This window comes from Clinocottus analis, unplaced genomic scaffold (genome assembly GCF_023055335.1).
Source record: "Clinocottus analis isolate CAN_PGR_092001 unplaced genomic scaffold, fCliAna1.0.p SCAF_20, whole genome shotgun sequence".
Taxonomy (NCBI): domain Eukaryota; kingdom Metazoa; phylum Chordata; class Actinopteri; order Perciformes; family Cottidae; genus Clinocottus; species Clinocottus analis.
In genome coordinates, this window is record NW_027175932.1 from 14,299,580 (window position 1) to 14,321,903 (window position 22,324).

At 44.1% G+C, this 22,324-nt stretch overlaps 1 protein-coding gene across 2 annotated transcripts in view; it reads left to right on the plus strand.

Annotated features, from left to right (window-relative positions):
• The window catches only part of scube1 (signal peptide, CUB domain, EGF-like 1), a 96,900-nt gene that overhangs the window by 16,780 nt on the left and 57,796 nt on the right, over nt 1–22,324 (plus strand). For both annotated transcript variants that reach the window (XM_068586424.1, XM_068586425.1), the window contains exons 3-4: nt 4,616–4,741; nt 16,010–16,144. In XM_068586424.1, coding sequence (XP_068442525.1) covers nt 4,616–4,741; nt 16,010–16,144 — 261 coding nt within the window. The remainder of the gene's footprint in view (nt 1–4,615; nt 4,742–16,009; nt 16,145–22,324) is intronic.

Sequence of the window (22,324 nt, forward strand, 5' to 3'; positions counted from 1 at the left end):
CACACAGTGGATACATCAGTCTTTTTTGTTGTTGTTGCTGTAAACAGCTGTACGGATATAAATGGTCAGACTGAACTATACTGTAAATGTGCTGAAAAACCAAAACTATGAGAGAACAAAGGCCAAAGAGCTCTGCAAAGCCGCAGAGCTGGACGATAATGTGTGTGGCTTTGTCAATGTGTGCTACCCCTGTCACATTACATGTAGTCATGGGATTTATATGACAACTTAATTTAGTGGAGCTTAAAGAGCAACACGTTGACTGTGCATGTCAGAGTCCCCCCTTCATCCCATAACAACCCCACTGCTCTGCTGTTTGATCCAGGATCATTTGCATAGTTCTTCCCTCATCAAAGTGCAGAAGTTTACTGACACCATTTACTGGACACTAATTTGGTGTCATAACAATGTTTTAAGTACACAAGAAAATTATGCAAACTAACACATACTAGCTGCAGAAAAAATATTGTGGCATGAAGTTCAACTTGAATGTTTGTTACACTGACTGATTTGTATTATTTGTCATACATTTATGTTATATGTTGCTTCCCGGGCGCTTCTCAGCAGCCCAAATGCAGATTATGTATGTATGTAAACATATGTAATATGACCAACGTAATAAAGTTTAAGCAGCATCCCCTCCTCTCCCTTTACCCCTTTCTTTCCTCTGCCCCTCAGTCGAGGGGGGGGGGGACGACGGGCTGTGAAGCCGTCAGATAAGGCGCCTAATTCACTTGATGAGACATGGAGCATAAACGCTTCCCCCGGCAATTAGAAAACGTGCGCGATTGTGAGCGGAAGCAGCAGCCGGTCTGAAGCTGTCGGGGCACCGCTGTCAGATGTCAACAACAGCTCAGGGGCAGGAAGTGGCACCGTTTGGGGCCGAGTCGACCCTACGAGCCAGCCTCCTCCTCCCTCCACTGGCCTCTCCCTCTAATCCCTCCGTCACACAAGCACCTACGCATGCTTTCAACCTTCTTTCTACATTATCACAGTGGTTATTGGTCACTAAAAGTAAACCTCAGACTGCGCCGAATCAGGGGTCTTTGGGAAAACGGCTTTGGAAAATCGTGCGCTCACAATCATGTCTCGGATTTTTAACGTTTCGGCTCACCCCACCTTAGAGGGTAACCATTCAGAGCAGCTTTTGCCTCTTATGAACCAGTTTAAGTAGTATACCCAGGCCTGCAGACAGAGAGCGATGTATGGTGTGATGCACTACGTTAGGATCACATAATATTGGAATACAGACACTAATCTTAATCTGTATTGTGTTCGACCACTATGTGAAGCACCCGGTGTTGTTCGTGCCAGAGCTAACTTTAGTTGGGAATTCTCTGCAGGCATTTACCTTTACCTTTTAGATGATAACCCTACTACTACTCCCTACTTTTGCCTGTAATGTTTAGCTCTACTCAACCTGTGGACACAGTTGCTGTAATGATATATTCTGTGATTCTGCAGAAAATATGTCACTTCTGAGGTCATCAGTTTGGGTTTACAAACTTGCGTTTGGGAAACAGTATAACAAACTGTCTAAAAGAAGTTGGCTCTAATGGAGATATTCTCTTGGTTTCCTTATGGAAAATGTAGGATGTAATGTTTTTGGAGCCTGACTCACTGACAACTGACAACTGAAGTTTAAACACGACAAAAAAAAACACACACAAAAACACTTTAGTTAGAAAGGAAGGCCAAAAGAGAGAGGATGTATTTTCAAATGTTGCCAGCGTAGTATGAATGTAGTCTCAGTCTGTCCATTTAAAACAATTCAGGCGACTATTAATCACCTGCTGCTTTTCATTCACCCTCAGTGGTAACCACCCCACCGCCTCCTCATAGTCCATAGTCTTTCCCTTCTCCCTTCATCTCTGCCAGATGAAAAGCAGAACACAGAGGAAGTGCCACATCATGCTGCACCGCGCCATCCGAGCTGGCAGCACAGCAAAGTGTCCAAACAACTTCTTTTCCCAAACAGTCGCCCATTCCAGCTCGCCCTAATTAGTTGCAAATGCCTTTTGGGGTGAGCCAATGATGGCCGTGAACAGTTTGTATACACAAGACTCGAGCTCTTTAATACCACCAATGATAGTTTTTTTTATATTTCCCATACCTGTAAGAGGAATTCTTCCTCTGGCAATTCGGACACACATGCCACTCACATAAAGCAGTTTGAAAGTCCCTTTTAAGAACATTTTGATGAAGACTGTGTTGACTATTTCATATCACATAATTAGATCCAAAGATCATTAAATAACCTTCTCTTCTGACACTTGTTAGTGTGTGTGGATGAGAGTGTTCCCTTCCATCTCAATCATGTCAGAATGGTCCTTCAAGTACAGAGACAAGGTTCCTTTCTCAGGGATCAGACAAACAATTAAATTGCACTGATGTGTGTTGGCCTGTGTAATTGGCTTCTGGTAAACATGTCTGTGGCGCTTCATGTCGCAGAATGTGGCATTGATTTGGCTTTTGTCAAGATGGTTTCTAACCAAGTGAAACCCCTCAAATGAAAATCTTTTCATGTTTATGTCTGCCCGCCTTTGGACTTTTCAAAGCTCTCGCACTCTCAAGCCTAAATGGCGATGTTAACCATCTAAACGGAAGTGTCTTGTGGAAACAAAATCTCTGTTGTTTTCTGTGTGCGTGATTGCACTTTGCACGTGTTCCGGTGTCGGCGAGTGTGCGCATACCGTACATTAGAGTTTTGTTTCTGAGTGTTTGTATGTGCTCAGCGTCCAGGTTTGGGTTATGTCCACATGCAGGATGTGTGTGTGTGTGTGAGTGGTGTCGTTCATTGCCGCTGTGTGCCAGCGTCCTACTCCCACTCAGAGCCATCGGCCTCCTTCTACATGACCAGTGGAGTCACTGAAAGGTTTTCAACCACTTCCTGAAAAACTCTGTGAACCAAACACACAAAGTCACACCAGTGTCACACATGCTGTCACATCCACAATGTCTCCCAGAAATTCTATCTAGGTAGTAAAAGATTTTTCTCTATCACATGTAAAAGAAACCAAAGCTGCTGCCTGGAGGAACATGAGCTAGTTTTTTGTCTCTTACTGAAGTTTGGCTGTTGGCAGGAATATAAAGTGCAGGACTTTGCATGTTGTCAGGTTTAAGCTGCTACCTACCAGTGACTTCATTTTCAAAATATCTTTAATGAAGTCAGCTGACAGACATACAGATGAGGAACGAGTAACATTGACACGCAGCAGCCATGCTGTAAAGTGAGTGTATGGAGAGAGTGTGGAGGACGAGAGTGAAGAACAAGTTGGAGGGACAGTCGGGGGAAATGCCACAAGTTGCTTTGTGTTCAACAACCTGACATCAAGTCAGAGACGGTGAGAGAACGAGTCGGTGTCGGTGCTTGGAACCAAGAATCCCACGCAGATACCTGCACTGTGTCATCCTCAGTGCAGAGAGGGAGGGAGGAGGAGGACGGGGGCGAGGGGGGGGGAGGGGTGGTCTTCCTCACTGCCTGCCGGATCTCCTGCCGTTCACACGGAGGGGAGGGGAGTGGACTGTTTGCTTAAGTGGCTCGGCATGGCAACCACTTGTGAGCCACTCCCGTGAAAGCCCTCCGCTGGCTCAGCACGGAGGTGGGGGTAAGGGGGCGGGGGTGCATCCCCAGACGAATAAACACCGGCTGACACTCTCCTCTGTCCCTCCCCCACCAGACCGCCCTCCTTACCGAGTACCCCCCATTTCTGCAAGGTAATGCAGGCCGGTTGATAACTTCACTGGCATCCAAAGTTAAACGTAAAGCTTTAAAACAAACCTAATATCTTCATCATCATCATCATCATTATTATCATCGTCATTATCATCTGTTTGGTTGCAGTAACCTGCTGCTACGCTCCGACTGATGTCCAGACATCAGGAACGTCTGCGGTCTTAAAAGTGTCAAGGGAAACTCACCTGGACGTCTACTATATATTCAAATTCCACCAAAAACGCATTGAAGGCAGGGTTGGTAATCTTCTTTCTGATGTATTTGTTCTCTTTAAATCCTGAAACAATCAATAAACCAAATGCTCTGACAATAATCATTTCATTTGGGCCCGATTGTGATGATTGGACGAGCTTCCTGCCCGCCCTCCATACTCTTCACCAGAGTCTTCCTCAAGCTGCTATCTTAACATGTATGAGTGCTAACAGCAGCCATGTTGGTTGTTTTCTGTTGGATATGTTTGAAAAGCTTGCGGATGCTGATGGACGACACCACACACACACACACACACACACACACACGCACACACGCACACACACACACACACACACACACACACACACCTTCGTCTCTCTCATGGACAAACACCATACTTATATACACTGAATATGTGATGTCTTGTTGGCCTGTATCTCACTGTCTCACTCCTGTTGATGTTATATCTATGTATTGTCTTTGTTTTGTTTATGCAATGAAAAAATAAAAAATGAAAAGCTAGCGGACACTTGCTGCTTTCTCAAGATGACCAATCCTTCCTTTAAAATACAAAACATATTTCATGTATTCGGTGATTGACAGGAAGAACTGTGGGACAACACTCAATAACTCGTAAACCAACTGACTCATTCAAGTGTCAGTAACAACATCACCTCTCTCTTTCAGACATGGACGAGTGTGAGAATGACTACAACGGGGGCTGTGTCCATGAATGCATCAACATACCTGGCAACTACAGGTGCACCTGCTACGATGGCTTCATGCTGGCCCACGACGGACACAACTGTCAGGGTAAGAAACATCCCTCCTCTTTGTGTGTGTCTCCAGTAGCAGGGCTGATGGACTGGATGGACTTGATGATTGAATGATGGATGAACTAAATGACTAAAGGGACTATTTACAAAATATGGGGCTCAGTCGACGGTAATCCAAAAATAAAATGCAGTAGGGCTGTGTTTTGAATTCTAATGCTGACATTCAAACGATCATTTAATAATAATTTACAGAAACAATATATTTCACTGTGTCTTCCACCACACAATGTTTTTTATTTTTTATTAACATAAATCACACCTTTCAAGGTGAAGTGAGACAAAAAATCAACCATATTTCTTTTCTCCAAGTTTTACAAATTTTAAGTTTATATCCATTTAAGGTTTTTTTTCTCAAATATAAGCCCCATCTTCCAGCTCCCAAGTGTCCGTACGCTGTTGAAGAAGTCTGCGGTGTGTCTCAATGTTTATCTGCCCTCGGAGTGTATCCCTGAGTGTTTTTGGGTGTGTGCATCCATCTGAATCAGTACATGATTGAATATGTCTATCTGTCTGAGTTTAAGAGAGTATGCTTAAGGGTGTGTGAATGTTCCTGTGTGTATGTGTGTGATTGTAATTGTGTGTGTGTGTTTGGGGCTCAGCTCGCCTTTTCTCCATAGAGTCCCTCTGTCATCCTTTGGAGGTTTTCCATGATCTCTGCTGTTTTGCTGCTTGTTTCTCTGTGCTGTTGGGAGGGCGGTTGGGGTTGAAGAGTTCTCCTACAGATATCTGGCTGTGCTTTACCACTGACAGATCCAGCCCCATTTAGCCCCGCTGCTGCGTTATTGACTTAGCGTCAGTCAGAGTAATGCTTTTTTCCCTCCTTTTTCCTGCCCCGTGCAACACGTCGTCCTGCACAAGATGTGCTCGAACACATCTCATCCTGTCAGTCTCCCGCACTGCCGAGTGACGAGAGCAAAAGATCCCAAACATAAAAAAGAGCGTGTGGTTTTGGACGCCCTGTGTGACTTGTGTTTTGGCATTCGTAAGTGTTGCAGCCTCATTCTTTGAGCCTTTTGGAGAGCTCGAGTGAGAGACGGCGCACTAATAGCAGCAGGCGGCGGCGCAGAGTAAAGCTGTCGAGTTGTGGATTCCCCCCCGGGGGATGAATTTCAGACATCTGATATAAAGCCTCCCTGCTGTCAGAATTCAGAAGTTCCACGCACAAACACTATTTTAAAACTCCATCCCTGGTCTTAGGCTCCAGCTCAGTCGGTGCTTTCTACTGGAGTGTGGAGAGGCTGTAAACATTGGCTACATAAATCTGATGAAAACACATCATACATGTCATCCAACTAATAATTCACCGTTCCTTTTGTGAAAGGAATAGAGATACCAGTCCATGAGCATGTCAACGTGTCAGTACGTGACGTGGCTCTATACTGACTCACTAACTTGGGCGACTGGGGCTCAGTGGTTAGCATTCCAGTCTTTCACTCAGAGGGTTGGTGGTTCGAACCCCTGCTCTGCTAATCCATGTCGATGTGTCCTTGAGCAAGAAGCTTAACCCCAAATTGCTTCCCCGTTGTCGCTTTGGATAAAAGTGTCAGCTAAATGTAACGTAACTGAAGATCCTTCAGACCTGCGTCATCCTTTGGTTCCCTGGCTGACCGCGGTGCACACATTGGGAGTCTCTGATGGAAACGACTGAACCAGAATTGCTATTTATTACTAAAATAATAAGTCACGCACCAGCAACTTACAGTTGAAGTTCAAACCTTTTTAATACGCCAACAAATGGGCTAAAGCTGAAACAATTTTACATTAACTAAAATATACACTATGTTATATGTTCGTTATATCTAAACATGTTTATAGCTAAATATCTAGAAAGTCAGCTGGTGATGGACGTACCTATTTATTCAATTCAATGCAGTTTATTTTGTATAGCCCAAAATCATAAATTCAAAACTTTGCCTCGGGGGCTTTACAATCTGTAGACATTTGACATCCCTGTGCCGGGACCTCACATCAGATCAGAAAAACACTTTCACAGGGAACAAAGGAGAGCAACAGAAGAGGGGATCCCTCTCCAACGATGGACAGAAGCAACAGATGTCATGTATACATAACGAACAGAGTTACAGCACATTCAACATTGGTCTCTGTTGTAATTTCATAACCGCCAATCAATAAAAGTATTCATAAAGGGGAAAGTATTGGCTCTGGGCAAGTCGATATCCGGCAAGTAGATTTCCCAAACAAACAAGCAAACACATTCACGTTGAACCCCGTGGAGATCTATGAATGAACTGTGGCATCGCTCATTCTGGCTGTGAGTTTGGGAAAATCTTAATTTGGGGAACAGCTGGGAAGTGAGAGTTGTGAGAGCACGTCATAACGACCTAATAGTTAAGCTGATGCGGTAGGTAACGAGAATTTAAACAACGTCCATGCATCTGCGGCTCAGGAGCTTCAGCCGGTCCCCGGGTCTCCCTGCTTTGCTGCGAAGGAGGCGGTCTGCGAAATACATGATTGATTGACACTTCCAAAAGTGGTCACACCCACGCTCTGCAGAAGGAGAGAATGTTGTTGCTGTGTGGGTTCTAGTGCACGGAAGAAGGTTGTGTAGTTGTGTGAGTGACCTCATTGTTAACGATATCAAAGCTGTGTGCAAAGCAGAGACTGTTACGGTGTAGATATTGGTAGTGTACGCTTGTTGACATGGATGACTATGAAGCCAGCATCTAGCGGTCAGTAGAGGAATTGCAGTTAAAGATATTCCCATCTATAAGAAAGAAGCTCTTGTCTCTTAAAGAAACGGACACTTGCCAGTTTTCCATGTCGGAGCAGCGGGTTGTCTTTGTATTTGTGTCATCACATGTTTTGTGTTGCCTATTTCCTGTTTGTTAGCGGGCCCGGCTGTTTACAGCCGTTAGCTTTCTGGTTAGCCACCGCATCGTTCGTTGTGTTGTGGTGGGCTGGAGAAGGAGGTGGAAGTGAGGCTGGCGGGGATCCACCACACGTGTTTGTGCCGCTAATTCAAACGATTCCAGTCTGCTCTTTACGGCCCGGCGAGAGGAAGCCAACCCACGTCTGACTTCAACCCGGAGACGAGCTTTATTGGATGCTCGCTGGATGCCTTAGTGAACCGCGGCTGATTAAAAGCGGGTTACCGAGTTCAAACGAGGCGGTAAAGCATGAAATCAGACACAAGGTCTGTGTGATCACAATGTAAGAGGCCATGTCTTATTTATGCGCGGCTTTCTCTTCATGTGGTGTCTTTATTTACTCTTTGTTCCTGCCTTCTCCTAACGCCGTTCTGTCTTTCCTATCATTCCTTATCATCTTTTTTGTCTCCGCTCTTTGTTTTCTCATTTCCTCCTTCAACCCTTTCATCTTTTTTTCTTCATGTTTCCGTTCTCTTTTTCCTTCTTTTCCTCTTTTTTCTTATTCCAACAATTCATTTTTCATTTATTTATTCTATATCTTCCTTTCTTCTTACTTTCATTCTTTCCTTTCTTTTCATTTACTTTATTTGCTTTCTTCTATTCTAACTTTACCGTTTCTCCTCTCTTCTCCCCTCTGGATTTCTTTCTTCTCATCTCCATTGTCCTCTCCTCTTCTGTACTCTCTCATATCCTCTCTTGTTTCCTGTCCTCCCTTTTTTCCTTTTCACTCCTCTCTTAATTCTTTCATCTCCTCTTGTGTCTTCTCTTTTTTCCTTTCATCTCCTTTCTAATCTTTCACTCTCTCCTCTCTTTTCCTTTCTTGATTCCTTTCCTCTCATCTCCATTGTCCTCTCCTCTCGTCCACTCGTTTTCTCTCTCGACCCTCTCTTGTTTTCCTTTCATCTGCTCTCTCCAATCATATCCCGTTATTTTCCTCTCCTCTTTCCTTCTGTTCTTCTCTCGGCGGTGACGAGGTTCTGCTCTATTTGCTGTCTTTATTTTGGAACGTCTGTGTTAAAACAGACTAATGGAGGAGGCACGTTCTTGCTGCCCCCCTTTTTATATTCCCATCTCCTTCTTTATCTTTTTCGGTCTCTCTCCCCCTTTCCTCCCATTGTCTCCCTTACTGTCTGCTTTTCTTTCTCTTTGCCCAGCGTCTCCTGTCATGCTCCATTTATTTTTTTCTACCCACTTGTCTCTTTGTCTCTTTTCTGTCTTTCTTTCCTCCGTCTGTTCCGTTGTACTCGTCCTCTCTGTCTGCTGACCTTGTACTAGCTTTCATCTAATTACCTTAATCGCTGTCTGGCGTTCTTTCCTCTCCCCTCGTCTCTTCCATCACATTTTCAATCTGTTTTTCAGGCGGCTCACTGAACGTTTTCACTGGACGTGAACTGTCATCAGGTAACATCAGCAGAGCTGTTTATGGGAACGGTATGAAGACATAACTATTGATGCATTTAATAAGATGTTCGAGCTTCTGGGCTTGTTGACAGTCGCCGTGTTTCCATTGACATATTTCTTATGTATTTTGAAGCATCGCATGAGAAATTCTGTATGGAAACGTCAACATTTGATGAAACCTCCTCAATCACAAAGGAAAGTTTTTACGCTCCATCACGGTATTTTTTATACTGTGGTGAAAAATAGTTAATGTGCTGGATGAATTATGCAACGCCTTAACGGAATAATTCTGACATATAGGTAACATTTAACTAGCACGACTGATCAGCTGTTTCTGCTGCCGATGTCTTAAATAGTCCCATAAAGTGCGATTGCACTCTCGGGACAGCGTGAAACACGCCTAATACTAGTTGACAAGAAAGACCAATTAAAAACAAATTCCTCAAGTTCTCCCTCTATATCTATCTTTTTTAGCACCAATTTCTGACCGAACTATGGTAAAGTTTATTCGCTCCAAACCAGTTGCCTGGAAACGCAATAAACTATCATTTCTCTTTTCCAACATTTGAAAAGTGAGAGTTTGACGACTTTTTTCTAGCACGGCTTGTGAAGGGCGTGCAGTTAACATTTGCCCTCATCTTGCTCTCCACGGTGGTCATTCATGATCCAACTGTATTCATCCTCCTGCCATCATTGGGTGACCTTCTGACCTTTCCAATTTTTTAGCGTTTGACTAATGCCTGAAAGCATCTGTAACAGCCGAACACAAAGAACTCAATGTGGCAACAAAAATAAATAGCAAATTCCCCATATTCAAATGTTTACTGAAGTGAAACGAGTGTTGTCCTTAACGGAGCTATTGATACAGATGCAATAACTAGTAATTTTGTATATATATATTTATATATACATATATATATATAGGGCTGGGCAAGTTAACGCGTTATTATTGCGTTAACTTGCCCAGCCCAGTTTTCATTTGATTAACAGCGTTAATTATTTGATCATGCGATAATTGCATTTTATATTTTTTTGGTGCGGGTGGGGTTACTTTGAAGGCGGTTAATGTAGGTGTGCGCCCGCACTTCCGTAGCATCATTTGCTGGTCTTTAACACCTTTAAGATAAGCAACAGACTGAACATGAACCAAAGAAGGAGTGGTTTGTCCCTCACAGGGACAGTTACTACTGAACAGTACCTGTTTAGAAAACAAACTGATTTATAAACTATATATGTGTGTATGTCAACTTGCTGTTGCTCCAGAGTGCTGTGAGACTGTCCTGATAACGTTACTTTAAAATGCAAACGTGCAATACACTCATTTTTACTTCATTATTAAATTTGGCGCATAATCACTCTGTTATTAAAAACGTATGTAGTGGAAAAGTACAATATTTCCATGTGAAATCATGAATGTGAAAGTGTGAAGTATATTATGTAGTAACGGTTCAGACCCATTCCACTCAATGTTTTTACGTCGCCCCACCTTTTCAGTCTTTTGGTACCAGATTTGACCAGTTCTGCCGCTGTATAGCTCCAACTTACAGTGTGCAAACTGTCAGCAGCTGGAGGCCTTTCACTTCCGGTCAATGAGTAGAAAGGTCTTCTGCACACAAAAGAGGAAAAGGCATCCCGCCCATCCTGCCGCAGCATCTGACATCAGGCATCTTGCTGGAGAGTGTAGCATCAGGCAGCGGTGTTCGGCTCCACGGATAGTTTTTGTATGTTGGATCTGTTGAATGTGGACGGATGTGTCCGGTCTGTCTGAAGACTGGGACAGGCGGATCAGCTTTTCTCCTGAATCCTAAATGTGGCTGGTTGCTCGACCTTACCTACACATTCAAAAGTGATGTCAGAGACTGGGACATGGTGCACCGAAGCCTTTAGACCATTAAATGTCTTATTGAAATCAAGTGAGGCTACGTTTAAAGGAGCAAAGGGGGAGACTGTATCTGCATAGTTGTGCTATACTTTTACTTCTGCTACAATACGTCACATTTGACAGTCCTCATCAAAAAAGATTGCCGGCTTGACAGTTTCAAGATGGGCAAGTAAAAATGTACTTTGGGCAAGAAGATATCATTTATGTAAACCCTGTGTGATGATAAAAGGTCTTTTGCAGTCAAACAGACATGATCGTATTATATGTAATGTATTACTGTTAAACCCATTCTCATCTCCAGTGTGGGATCAGTGCCCCTCGGCGTGTCCCACCAGTTGGGAGTGAAAGAGTGTTCATAGGGGGTTTAAGATACTGGTCATTGCAAATCAATTCATTCTTGGGTCCTTGCTTGTTTGTTTTTGCACCAGGTCTACACTTCTTGTAGAATCTTGCTTTGGGTGTGTTCATCTCACATTAAACAAAGTTGCTTCCTGAATCACCGCACGGTCAATATTTCAGAAAACAGACGACACCAGCCTGTCTGTAAGCAGAGATGTTGCCATGACTCATGGTTTTTAATGGAGCCTGTATCATGTGGCTTACTCTGATGCCTGCCGTATGTCTGCTTTTGCACATGTGGGATATCACATTTGAAACAAAATTCTTGAATTTCACATTTTAAAACCCCATAAAATGAATAAATAATAGGACTGCTGGCGGGGGACGGCGCAATCTAAGTGCTTAGGTTATATTTCAGGTATGGGTTTATAGGATCTATATTTAGCCCACTTTAAGAAGATACAACACTGTAGATTGGGAAATGCGTTCCTATGTATTGACTCACAGACAACACATCGTCACCAGCCTCTGCGATGCTTTATGTTGACTGTCATCACTGACTGCAGAGTGCCCCGTGATGCATGGTGATCATATAAACAGGCCTCTGAGAGACTAACACGTCGGCCTATTGTCAAACCACAGTTCAAGCGCAGCTCCAATTGGTCGCCGCCTCTACGCCCGTCAACAGGGGCCTCAGTGTTTGTCATAATGTCTCGCTCTCAAGTGTCTCATTCAGCAGGAGATTTACCGTATGAATAAGAGCACACGATCGCACACGCTCCCTCTCTCACCCCGTCCGTACGCGCGATTAATACTGGCAGTCTGTGGACACCCGGAGACAGAAAGTGTCTCGCCTCCCGTACGACGAGCTGTCATAACACCGCACGGCAGCCCCGTGGCTGGAAAGCAGCCGTGATGAGTTCAAAGATGCAGTCAAATGAAAATCATGTGTCTTCCATGGCTGGTAGGAATGTGGGAGCCTGCTGAAAAGCCTTGTGCTTTCAGACTCATTAATCGTGGCTGGGGACATAATGTCAGGTTCTTCCTCAGAGCTTTTTGGTTCAAGTCGGACGCTGCAGCCGACTTGTGTGGTGTGTAACTATTCAGATTGGCGCTCCTAAATCGTACTTAAACTGCAGCATCAAAGTGCAGCAGCTCCGTCTGAAAACTACATTTTGTATCCGACTTGTTTGTTTCTCCGTCAAAGTTCACACTCAATTTACTTCCTACTTTTCTCGCACGCTCTGGGCCCGCTTGTGAAAAGCAACAAAGACTCTGTGGCTTTTAACAGACCCGAAGCATGATATTGAGAAACCTCAGAACCTTGTGGTGTTCTGAACGAGCCTCGGATGACAAACGGCACTTTTAGAAAATTGCAGAGTTGAGGTGGGGGTAGGGGTGGGGGTGGGGGGAGTTTGCGTGAGCGGGCAGGAAGTCACTCCATCATGTCCCAGATGCACTGTGTCAACAAGTTAGGGCACTAATTGATTTAAGATTGCGTAATTGTGCGCTGATTAAAGAGCGGCCCTGTTTCGGCTCCTTTCTTCCTTTTGATTCTGACTTTATTTATTTAGTTTTGCCGTGGACACAGCTGGGTCCAATGTGTCGATCTTTCGGTGCCCTCTGTGCACGTCCGATGTGCCTCGCGCAAGTTTATTTTCCTTCTGACGCGTCCTGTTCATTCCGCGGCGAGATCTGAGGGGCGGCGGCGCAGCGGGGCGCCGGCGGCCGCGGCGTGTCACAGAGAGGTCCAGCATGTAACGGACCGGAGGTGGGAGGGAGCGGGCAGATAAACTGAGGCAAAGTTTGAAAAGCTACCCAAATTTGACATTGATGAAAGACACTTGAGTTAAAGGATAGTTCAGCAGTTTTGCAAGGCTGCCTCTATGAACTCTGAAGCAGGTTTTACTGGCTTGTAATTAGTCCTGTTACTACCGGCACAGTGTAAGTGATAGTCAGCAACGTAATAAAATACAAATATCTATAAACCAGTAGAAAACATGACAGTAAAGTGTGTGTGTGTGTGTGTGTGTGTGTGTGTGTGTGTGTGTGTGTGTCTGCGTGTGTGTGTGGCTCAAAGTCGTCGTAGTAATACACTTCATACAATCTTGCCAAAAAAAATGAAACTCACTAAACTGTCTGCACGCTCAGCAGCGGCCGAGTCGCACAGAGGTACAGCACTGTGTGTGCTGGTAGTTCAGTTAGCTGATAGCCAAACTGTAAGAGTCACCACAGCCACGCGAGGTCTTCCAGTCTGCAGCCGTAACTGGCCGCCCAAAATATGGTACAGTCTGCTGCTGCAGAATAGGAGATAAGCCGTGGACGGACACAGAGGCGCACACTCACTCATGGATCTTCTCTCCTCAAAGCCACCAGCAATGGGGCAGAAGTCTATTGCCTATCTTTAGCGGGTTGTCCTGAATTTCAAAAACAAAGACCTGCATATGCGTGCTGATTTGGGTAGAAAATAGGGGACAGATTGCACATTTGTGGATTTCCTGAGGATCAAACTTTCTAGAAATCAATTGTCCAGAAGCCATTTTGAAATGACTTTCTTCACTTTGTTTTCCCACCCTCACTCATCGCTCTCCCTTCCTCAATGCCTCTTCGCCCCCGCGATGTGTCAAGCACATCCTCGTTGTGTCTAAACAAAATTGTACGCAAGTTTACACAAGCAGAATCAAACAAAACAGAGGGGCTCTGGTTGAAACTTGCAAAATGGCCCCGTGGCCGTGGTGTTTACGCAGAAATGTTGGCAGAGATGAGTTGGACTTGGAGATGGCTGCATTGCTTCTCTCTCTCTCTCTCTCTCTCTCTCTCTCTCTCTCTCTCTCTCTCTCTCCCTCTCTCTCTCTCCCTTTCTCTCTCTTTCTCTCTCTCTCTCTCCCTCTCTCTCCGCTCTTCATCCAGCCTGAAAATGAAATGCATCAGTCACATTTATGACATCAGTTAAACCATGAGATTTGCTTAAAACGGCGTTAGGAAGTGAAATGAAAACAAAGCTGGAGTTCAACGAGGACACTAATACAGCAGTATATTTACACAGGAACTTGAGGTTTATGGGCGTTTGAGTCCGGGACAGAACCAAGCCAGCGTTAAGTTCAGTTGCACTCTCGTTCATGCACCAGCCAGAGCACATGCAGTGAAAATGATGGGCATACGGCGAGGGGGCACTTTGGATGGATTGGTGGGCAGCTGTGCAGCTACCAAGATGTAAACCCAAAACATGTCTGCAAAATGGCAAAGTGTATCGACTTATTCTTGAAATATTTCCTATAATTAACCAGGGTTTGGTAAGATTAGAATCTTGGATACTGGCTAATAAAGCGTGGGCTTGACCACAATCCTTAAATCAGATCACAGCATGGTCTGAGAAACCTCAGGATGGAAGTAAACTAGAACCCTTGATTTCAGTCTTAAAGCAGGACTGCATGCACTCGGACAGCACCGAGCGAGTGTAGGAGTTGTCTTATTGTGTCGTTGGAAGAGTGGTAGCTCCGCACTAGAGACAGATGAGTAGAGAAAACACGTCTTGACAAGATAAGTGTATTTTCGTGTTCTTTTTCTAGCTTAGAGAAGGGGGACGACGTCCAAAACGTCCAATCCAGCCAACAGAGCCCCGCCGGCCACTCATTAGGAAGTTGTGCGGCGCAAAGAAAGTGTTAACGGTTTAACTTGTTAAGCTCTCGGTTTATTTTTTCATCACTCAACTACATTTTTTAAAATAGAGCATAAAGTAGACTACCGGTGCTACCGGTCGTGGTCCGGTTTAGGGGTTTTCTGTTTTTTCTTCGACATGACAAGACATGACATAAACCAAAATGGTGGCGATAAACATGCCGAATTCCATGCGTTAGGCAGAGAAGAGTAACTACGCCCGAGGTGCGGCCAATCAGAACATGTCGCACACGTTAAATGAACCCTTCAAGCTGTGCTTTGAAACGGTGCTCTGTACTTTGCTCCCTTAATGCAAGCATAAACGTTGTACATTGTTGTTTTAGAGCGGCGATGTCTTTTTGTCTTCGTCTGTCTTTCTGTCATTCTTTGCAGTGTGTCTGTGTTTGTGTAACCTGCCTGCAACGTCAGAACCTCAGACTAAACACAATGGAAAGTCATCCCGGTCAGCCACTGGGATCACACACACACACACACACACACACACACACACACACACACACACACACACACACTCACACCCACACACACACACACACACGGGCAGCCGTGTTTGATCCCTGTTAAAGTCAGTTGAGGGTGTTACAAGTTTGCAGTTCACTTCAGCCCCCATCACAATGCCCCATTGGAAATTTACTGGCCTTGCAGCGGCACAGCGGAGACCCTATAAACACACTCATGCACGCATCAAACACACACACAAACACACACACACACACACACACACACACACACACACACACTGTGGTGCTCACCTTGTCAGACCCCCGTTACAGCCTGGTGCCAGTAGTTTGATCCAGCCCCCGGGGTGCCAGGGTCAGACGTCTGTTAGTGTGTCCGTGCGTGCCTGTGCGCCTGTGCGCGTGAACATGCGTGAAGCCTCACCCTCACATTCCTGACCCTGACGTCATCCCTCTCATCTGACATTTTCCGGCACATAGACTTTCACGGACACGTGTTTGTTTGTGAAGCCTACCCGGCTGCTATTCCACCGTGCTGCCGTGGCTGACTCTGTCTTTGTCTCTCTCTCGCTGTCTCTCTGCGTCTGCAACCCTCACAGATGTGGACGAGTGTGTGGACAACAACGGTGGTTGCCAGCAAGTGTGCGTCAACACCATGGGGAGCTACGAGTGTCAGTGCACGGAGGGCTTCTTCCTCAGCGACAACCAGCACACCTGCATCCACCGCTCTGATGGTAAGAGCTTTGCTTCAGGGCGATGTGAAGCGACTCCATGCTCCTCACTTCTTCCTCCATCTGGAGCTAAACACAGCATTTCAATTGTCAAAGTATTTGTTTATTATTATTTATTATTAATATTGGCAAAGTGAATCCATGCAAAGTTGTTGCATCAGTGCTGCTCGTGCTGGTTGTTGTAATGCTAATGTAATGCTAATGAAGAGGTGTTTGCCCCACTGCTTCTGACTGGACGTGTCAAAGACAGCTCAATGCATCAAAAGACGCATTCTTGAATATGATTCTTGAGGAGAGGATGATCATGACTCGATGGGCACTCAGGAACAGACATGTAAATTGTAGAAATTCTGCATATGACGAGTAAAAAGCTGTCATTTTAAACGGCTTTAAGCCATGCTCGTGGCAGGGCTCGAGGGTTGGTAACCTCGGCTCTTTCAGACTGAAATATTTTTTGGATGCATTACATATGCATCATATCAGGGACAGATATCCATGTATGGGTGGATCCTGATGGCTGTGGTACCACCATGAAGTGGACATGTGTGGCTTTGGGTTCGGTCAGCGTTTACATTAATAATTTATGATCAAACACCTGAAAAACTACTCCTATCATGTTTTTAGCAAACATGCTAAAGTAAGATGGTGAACATGCTAAACACTGCACCTGCAGCATGTTAGCATTGTGACCGCGAGCATGCTAAAGTCCAGCCTCACATCATGACTGTCGACAATCTCCTGATCCATCAGATTTACCTCCGAAAATGTGGATTTGACCTAAAAGAAATGTTGACCGTAACATGTGGTCAATGCAACTCCGTATGCGGGCCATTGTAGCCCAAAAAATAAATATGGAGCTGGATGAAAGGTGTAATATTCTGAGAAATAAATGTGATATTCACAAAGGTTAGAAGTAGTAACTTTACAGCCAGAATCTCACAAATGTTTAAGAAAAATACTTAAAATTCTCTGAGCTTGAAGTCACGAGTGTACATGAAAAAAACTATATTATTATTTAAATATGTTCACAAAAGAACATCGAACATAGAAAATGTAAATATGTATCTTGCATGACCTTCTCCTCGCTCATTGGCTGTTCGTCAGAGAGGACATCTGATACAGGACGCTTTAGGATTGGGGGTTTTTGTCTCATGACTTTACAACCTCCTTGTTAATGTACAACGTTAAAATGTACAACACACCACACTCATGTCTTCAGTGAAATACATATCAGTCCCTTTGAGCGAGATGCTACCCAGAGGACTGTACAATGGTTTGATCACTTACATGTTGATCCCTTTGAACATGAAGCTACTTCATTCTTGAAATGCACCCCCGCTCTTTACTGTCGACTCAGCGCCTCCTAAAAAGTAATCCCCCGTTTGCGTGACCCTGTGACAGGCTCTCTGGATCACAAGGAGACGTGGGATCCGAAGGCACTGACATCATGCCTCCGGCTCGGCTGGTCGCCCTCCGCACTCACAGTGACATTGAGTTTCTTTAAATCGTTTGACCCCACTACCCGGGCATCGCCGACCCATTACGCCTGTCGCATTTAATTTATGGCCCCAGTCTGAGGGAGCGGTGATCCCGAGGTGAGGAGGCCCAGTTATTCTCCTTCAACTCACACACACGCGCATTCTCTAGGCACAATGCTCACATGCAAGCGGTGGTGAATGGGGACAGTGTGGCGTTGAAGTTCAAAGACGGGACGAGAGGACAGTCATCTGTCATCTTTTTGCGAGGGCACAAGAGAAGGAGGCGTTGGGGGGAAACTGAGACTGCGACTGAGGGAGAGATCAACTACAGGGAGAGGCTGCAGTTGAGTGACCTCTCCTTTATCCTCCTCCTCCACTCCCTGGGCGCTCCACACGGCGTCGGCGTGGTCAGCATGAGGGCGCGCTAGGAGCCGGCGTCAGCGATGTTAGAGGATTCTCTGTGGAGACATTCAGAGAAAGAGGTGAAAGAGACACAGGAATAGAAGTGTGTTTGCTCTCCGGAAACCCTGTGAACCAGCATGTGGATGTATCTCGCTCAAACTATTTCTCAAGGTTTCAGGGCAGAATTCAGGGGACAACCATTAAAAGTGCTCGTTTTTTATGCAGTGGATTTGCAAAGTTGCATCACAGAATCAGGCCACAGATTAAAAATTCCATGGACAAATTTCCCTTTGCTGGTGGTAAAAATAGATTAAGTTTCTTTTTAATGCTAAAAAATACTTTATCGAGCCATGTATTTATGTCATTAAATCTCTATATTAGCCAAATCAAAGTAATTACTGTGTCAACATCATGTGTAATTCCGGCTCCTGTCAGAGGGATGTTCACAGTAAACACTCAGCGAAGACGCTTGCGGTGAATTCCCGTTGCCCTTCTCTGGCAAGCTGTTCTGAGCCTTTAACCGCCACCTCACAGCCCCTCCACCCCCGTCCAGAGATCCTCAATCGGACACTTGTCTCCTCTCCGTCTCCTGCACAGGAATAGCAGCAGCATCCCGGTGTCCCACAGGAATCTCCTTGCGCATGTTTATTTCCATCTTCCCTGCTGTGGCCCGTTTCTTCGTCTTGTCTCCTTTTATTCATTCTCTTTATTTTATCCTCCAAAGGTTCCGCCTTAAACCAGATCAGGACCTCTAACACTCTGTTTAAAGGTTTAAAGACGGTGGATCGATCTGACAACATACTGACAGTCATACAGACAGAGTCTACAATATGAGGCTCAGTCATTCTACAAGTGCTATACTAGAGTTATTAAAGATGTGTGTTTCATAGCAGTGATGGTAAAACTGATTTACTTTTCCCTAAGTAAGGTTTTGAAGGCAGGAATTTTTGCATTTGGTACTTTTACTCACTCAAACAAATCACCCCAAAATGATCATTTATACATCAATTACTCACCTTGTGTTACCTTGAATTCTTGAAGAAAACATTGTTTTCCTCACATACCTCAGTGAAAAGTCTTGATGAATTGGTTTTGCGTTTTGATAACAGAAAAACGTTATCAATCCAAGTCTCATTTATCCACTCGCGTGCTCACAACTTATGCACACAAACATATGCGCATTTTACAAAAACAATGAGTTGCCAACAAGTAATTGTTTGCGAGTCCAAGTCAAGTCTTAAGTCTTTGAGCTAGAGTCTAAATCAGGTCTCAGGTCTTTGAGCTGGAGTCAACTCTCAAGTCTTTGTGTTACATTCAAAGTCAAGTTTCAAGTCTTTGAACACGAGTCAAGTCTCAAGTGTTTGAGTCAAAGTTAACTTTCATATCTTTGAGGTGCCAAGTGTAAGTCAACGCTCAAGTCTTTGAGCTAAAGTTAAAGTTAATTCTTAAGTATTTTAGGGGCAAAACTTTGTCAACTCGCAAGTCTTTAAGTAAGAGTAAAAGTCAAGACTCGTGTCATAGAGGAGCCAGTCCCATTCAGGGTAAAACTCACCTCTACATTCATGTCACATATTTTCCTGACGTGAGTTGACATCACGTTCATCTCCAACCTGTGAAGAGCTTTTGAACACAATTGAGCGTTGCCGCTTGGCAGGAAGTGTAAAAGCAGATACGCCTTTATTCATCCCCAGACATCGTCTGCTTTTAATCTCCCCATGACAGGCCATATTTACCATAACTGCAACAGGATCTTTGTGCAACAACCAGCTTCTGGTAGATACAAAAGATCTCTCACACAACCGTTGTGTCTGTGAGAAGGTTGCTTTGCGAATGGTAAGTGTCCGCTCACGGCTCATTTCTTTCTCCCTGACACTCGCTTGGAGGGTAATAAAGCCTAGCAACAATTGTTTGTTCCATTATGGTGTGTTTCCACTCTGTTGTGCCGCGCGGCTCTGTCTGAAGCACAGCCAGGCGAGAACCTGGAAGACTCTGGCCCATCTCGAGAATGGGGAAACAGCGCGTGCAGCAGTCGTACTGTGGGAGGGCCATGACCACATGGGTCAGGTATGGCTCACAGGCCCAACGGTGACATGGAGAATGGAGAAGCTCGGTTCCAGTTTGGGAAATTTGAGGATCTCTAAAATGGAGAATCTGGCTTGTCAGTGAAAGTCTTGGGTTACCTGAGAAGGGATATAAATCTGTGCTAAGTTTGAGCCATCAATATTATAAAATTCAAAACACGGTCTCATTTAAAGAAACTCCTGCGTGGGATTTGCAGCAACAGTGCAGATGTTTGATCGGTTGCTGTATTAGATATCAAATGATTGCCTCCAAGTCGACCGGGTCCGTCTGATTTATTAATTGTGCTTTTTAAACCAACGTGGCCCCCGCCAAAACAAAGCGAAAACAATACGCTTGTAAATTCTTCTCTGAGCACAGCACCAATTTCCTGGCGAAAGTTAGAGTTGGCAGTAAGCGGAGAATTTTAAACACCATCTAATGCGGACGCCATGCCTGGCGCTCCAGGAGAATGTTTGGTCGCAAGAGTCTCTGTGAACTGTGGAGCAGGCCGACCGGGCGAGAAGAAGCTAGAACCTGTTGATCAAACAAAATATGCATAAAGATTCTTAACACTGTAAAATGTTCCTTTGTCTTATTTTTAAGTGCCGATTAAAACAAACAAAAATGCCCTTAGTTTGAGTTCCCCCCCACAGTTTGAACAGTCTGGTTATGAGCTCGGCTCCCGCTGGAGAAACTGTGGCTTCGTGTGATTTACGGGCCGAGTCGGCTGGCAGCTCCTGGAAGGCTTGGTGCAGGATGTAATGAGAGGGATTACAGTTAACAGCTGGTAACTCTCGTACCTAAAATACCAACTATTTTCATGGTGTGTGTAATCTGGAAATGTCATTTTTGACTACTCAATTAATTCCATTGTAAAAATAAATACCAAAAGTCTGGGGTGTAATCTTCAGATTCCTGGTTTGATCCAGGAAAGATATTCAGTTTATAGGCACATATAAAAAAGAAAAGCAGCAAATATTTACATCATAAAAAGCTGTACGTAGTAGGGGTGTCACGATATAATGTCAGTACTGATGATACCATGATATTTAAATGCTATATTGATATAGACGGATGGACGGACGGACGGACTTTATGAATCCCCAATGGGAAATTTGTTGTCAGAATAGCACCTAACACTTTACGGACACCACATGAAATAAACTAAACACACAAAATAAAATATAAGAACAGGGATGAAAAATACATACAAAATAAAATATATATATACACACACAATATAATACAAATATATGTGCCGTGTGTATTAGGGAAATTCAATTGAATAAAAGTGGAAAAATGACAATACAAAATAAAAAACATATAGGCAGCTAGTGCAACAGGCAGCTACCATCTTGTGTGTTTTCATTATAATAACACACAATCTTCAACATGAACTTTTACAAGTGGTTGCCAGTGAGTATCAGTGTATAGTTGCAGAAACTGAATGAAATGGTTGCCGTATGTAGTTACCTTATATTTTGAGTCGTTCATATGCTCTGCAGCTGTATAGCTTAATTATGACACAATGTGACTTGATATCACATGTTGAACATCCAACTCAAAGCTACCAGGATGCCTCGGCCTCCCAGACTGCACTGAGCTGAACCAGTTTGCTCATTTGTTTGAGATGAACCTTTCACCCCGCAGTCAAACTCCTTCATTTGCTGTCATATCACAAACAGAAGATGATGTGCACATGAGGAACCGCACCAACGCATGCAGCCTCCCGCTTCTGACAGTAACAGCAACATTTAAATGTCACCGATGCATCAAATATCAAAAAAATATTCTTTTTTGTGTCCATGTTTTGCCTTTTGCTCTTCCTATTTTATAAGATCAAAATGGTTGCCATTCTGAATCTGGCAACCGTTCATGTGGAGCCCTAATAAACATAGGAAAATATTATATATTATATAATCCAGCACAAATAAAGTTACGGTTATAGACAAAGCTCACAAAAAACAAAGTTAAAGATGAATTCATAGCGTTATTAATTATTTTCAAATACATAATATTGTAATTCTGAAATCTTTTGGCCACGATAATCGTGTTGGGAGAATATGATATCTGACAGCCTGAGAATGTTTGTCTTTTTTGCTCAAAAGAACGACAAGAAGGACCTGTTTCTGTTGGAGATCATAGAAAAATAACAGGACGATGTTTTTTCTTTGTATTTGATGCGTGATATGTGACATTGTTATTTTACAAATACGATATCAGCACACAAAACACTCCCATT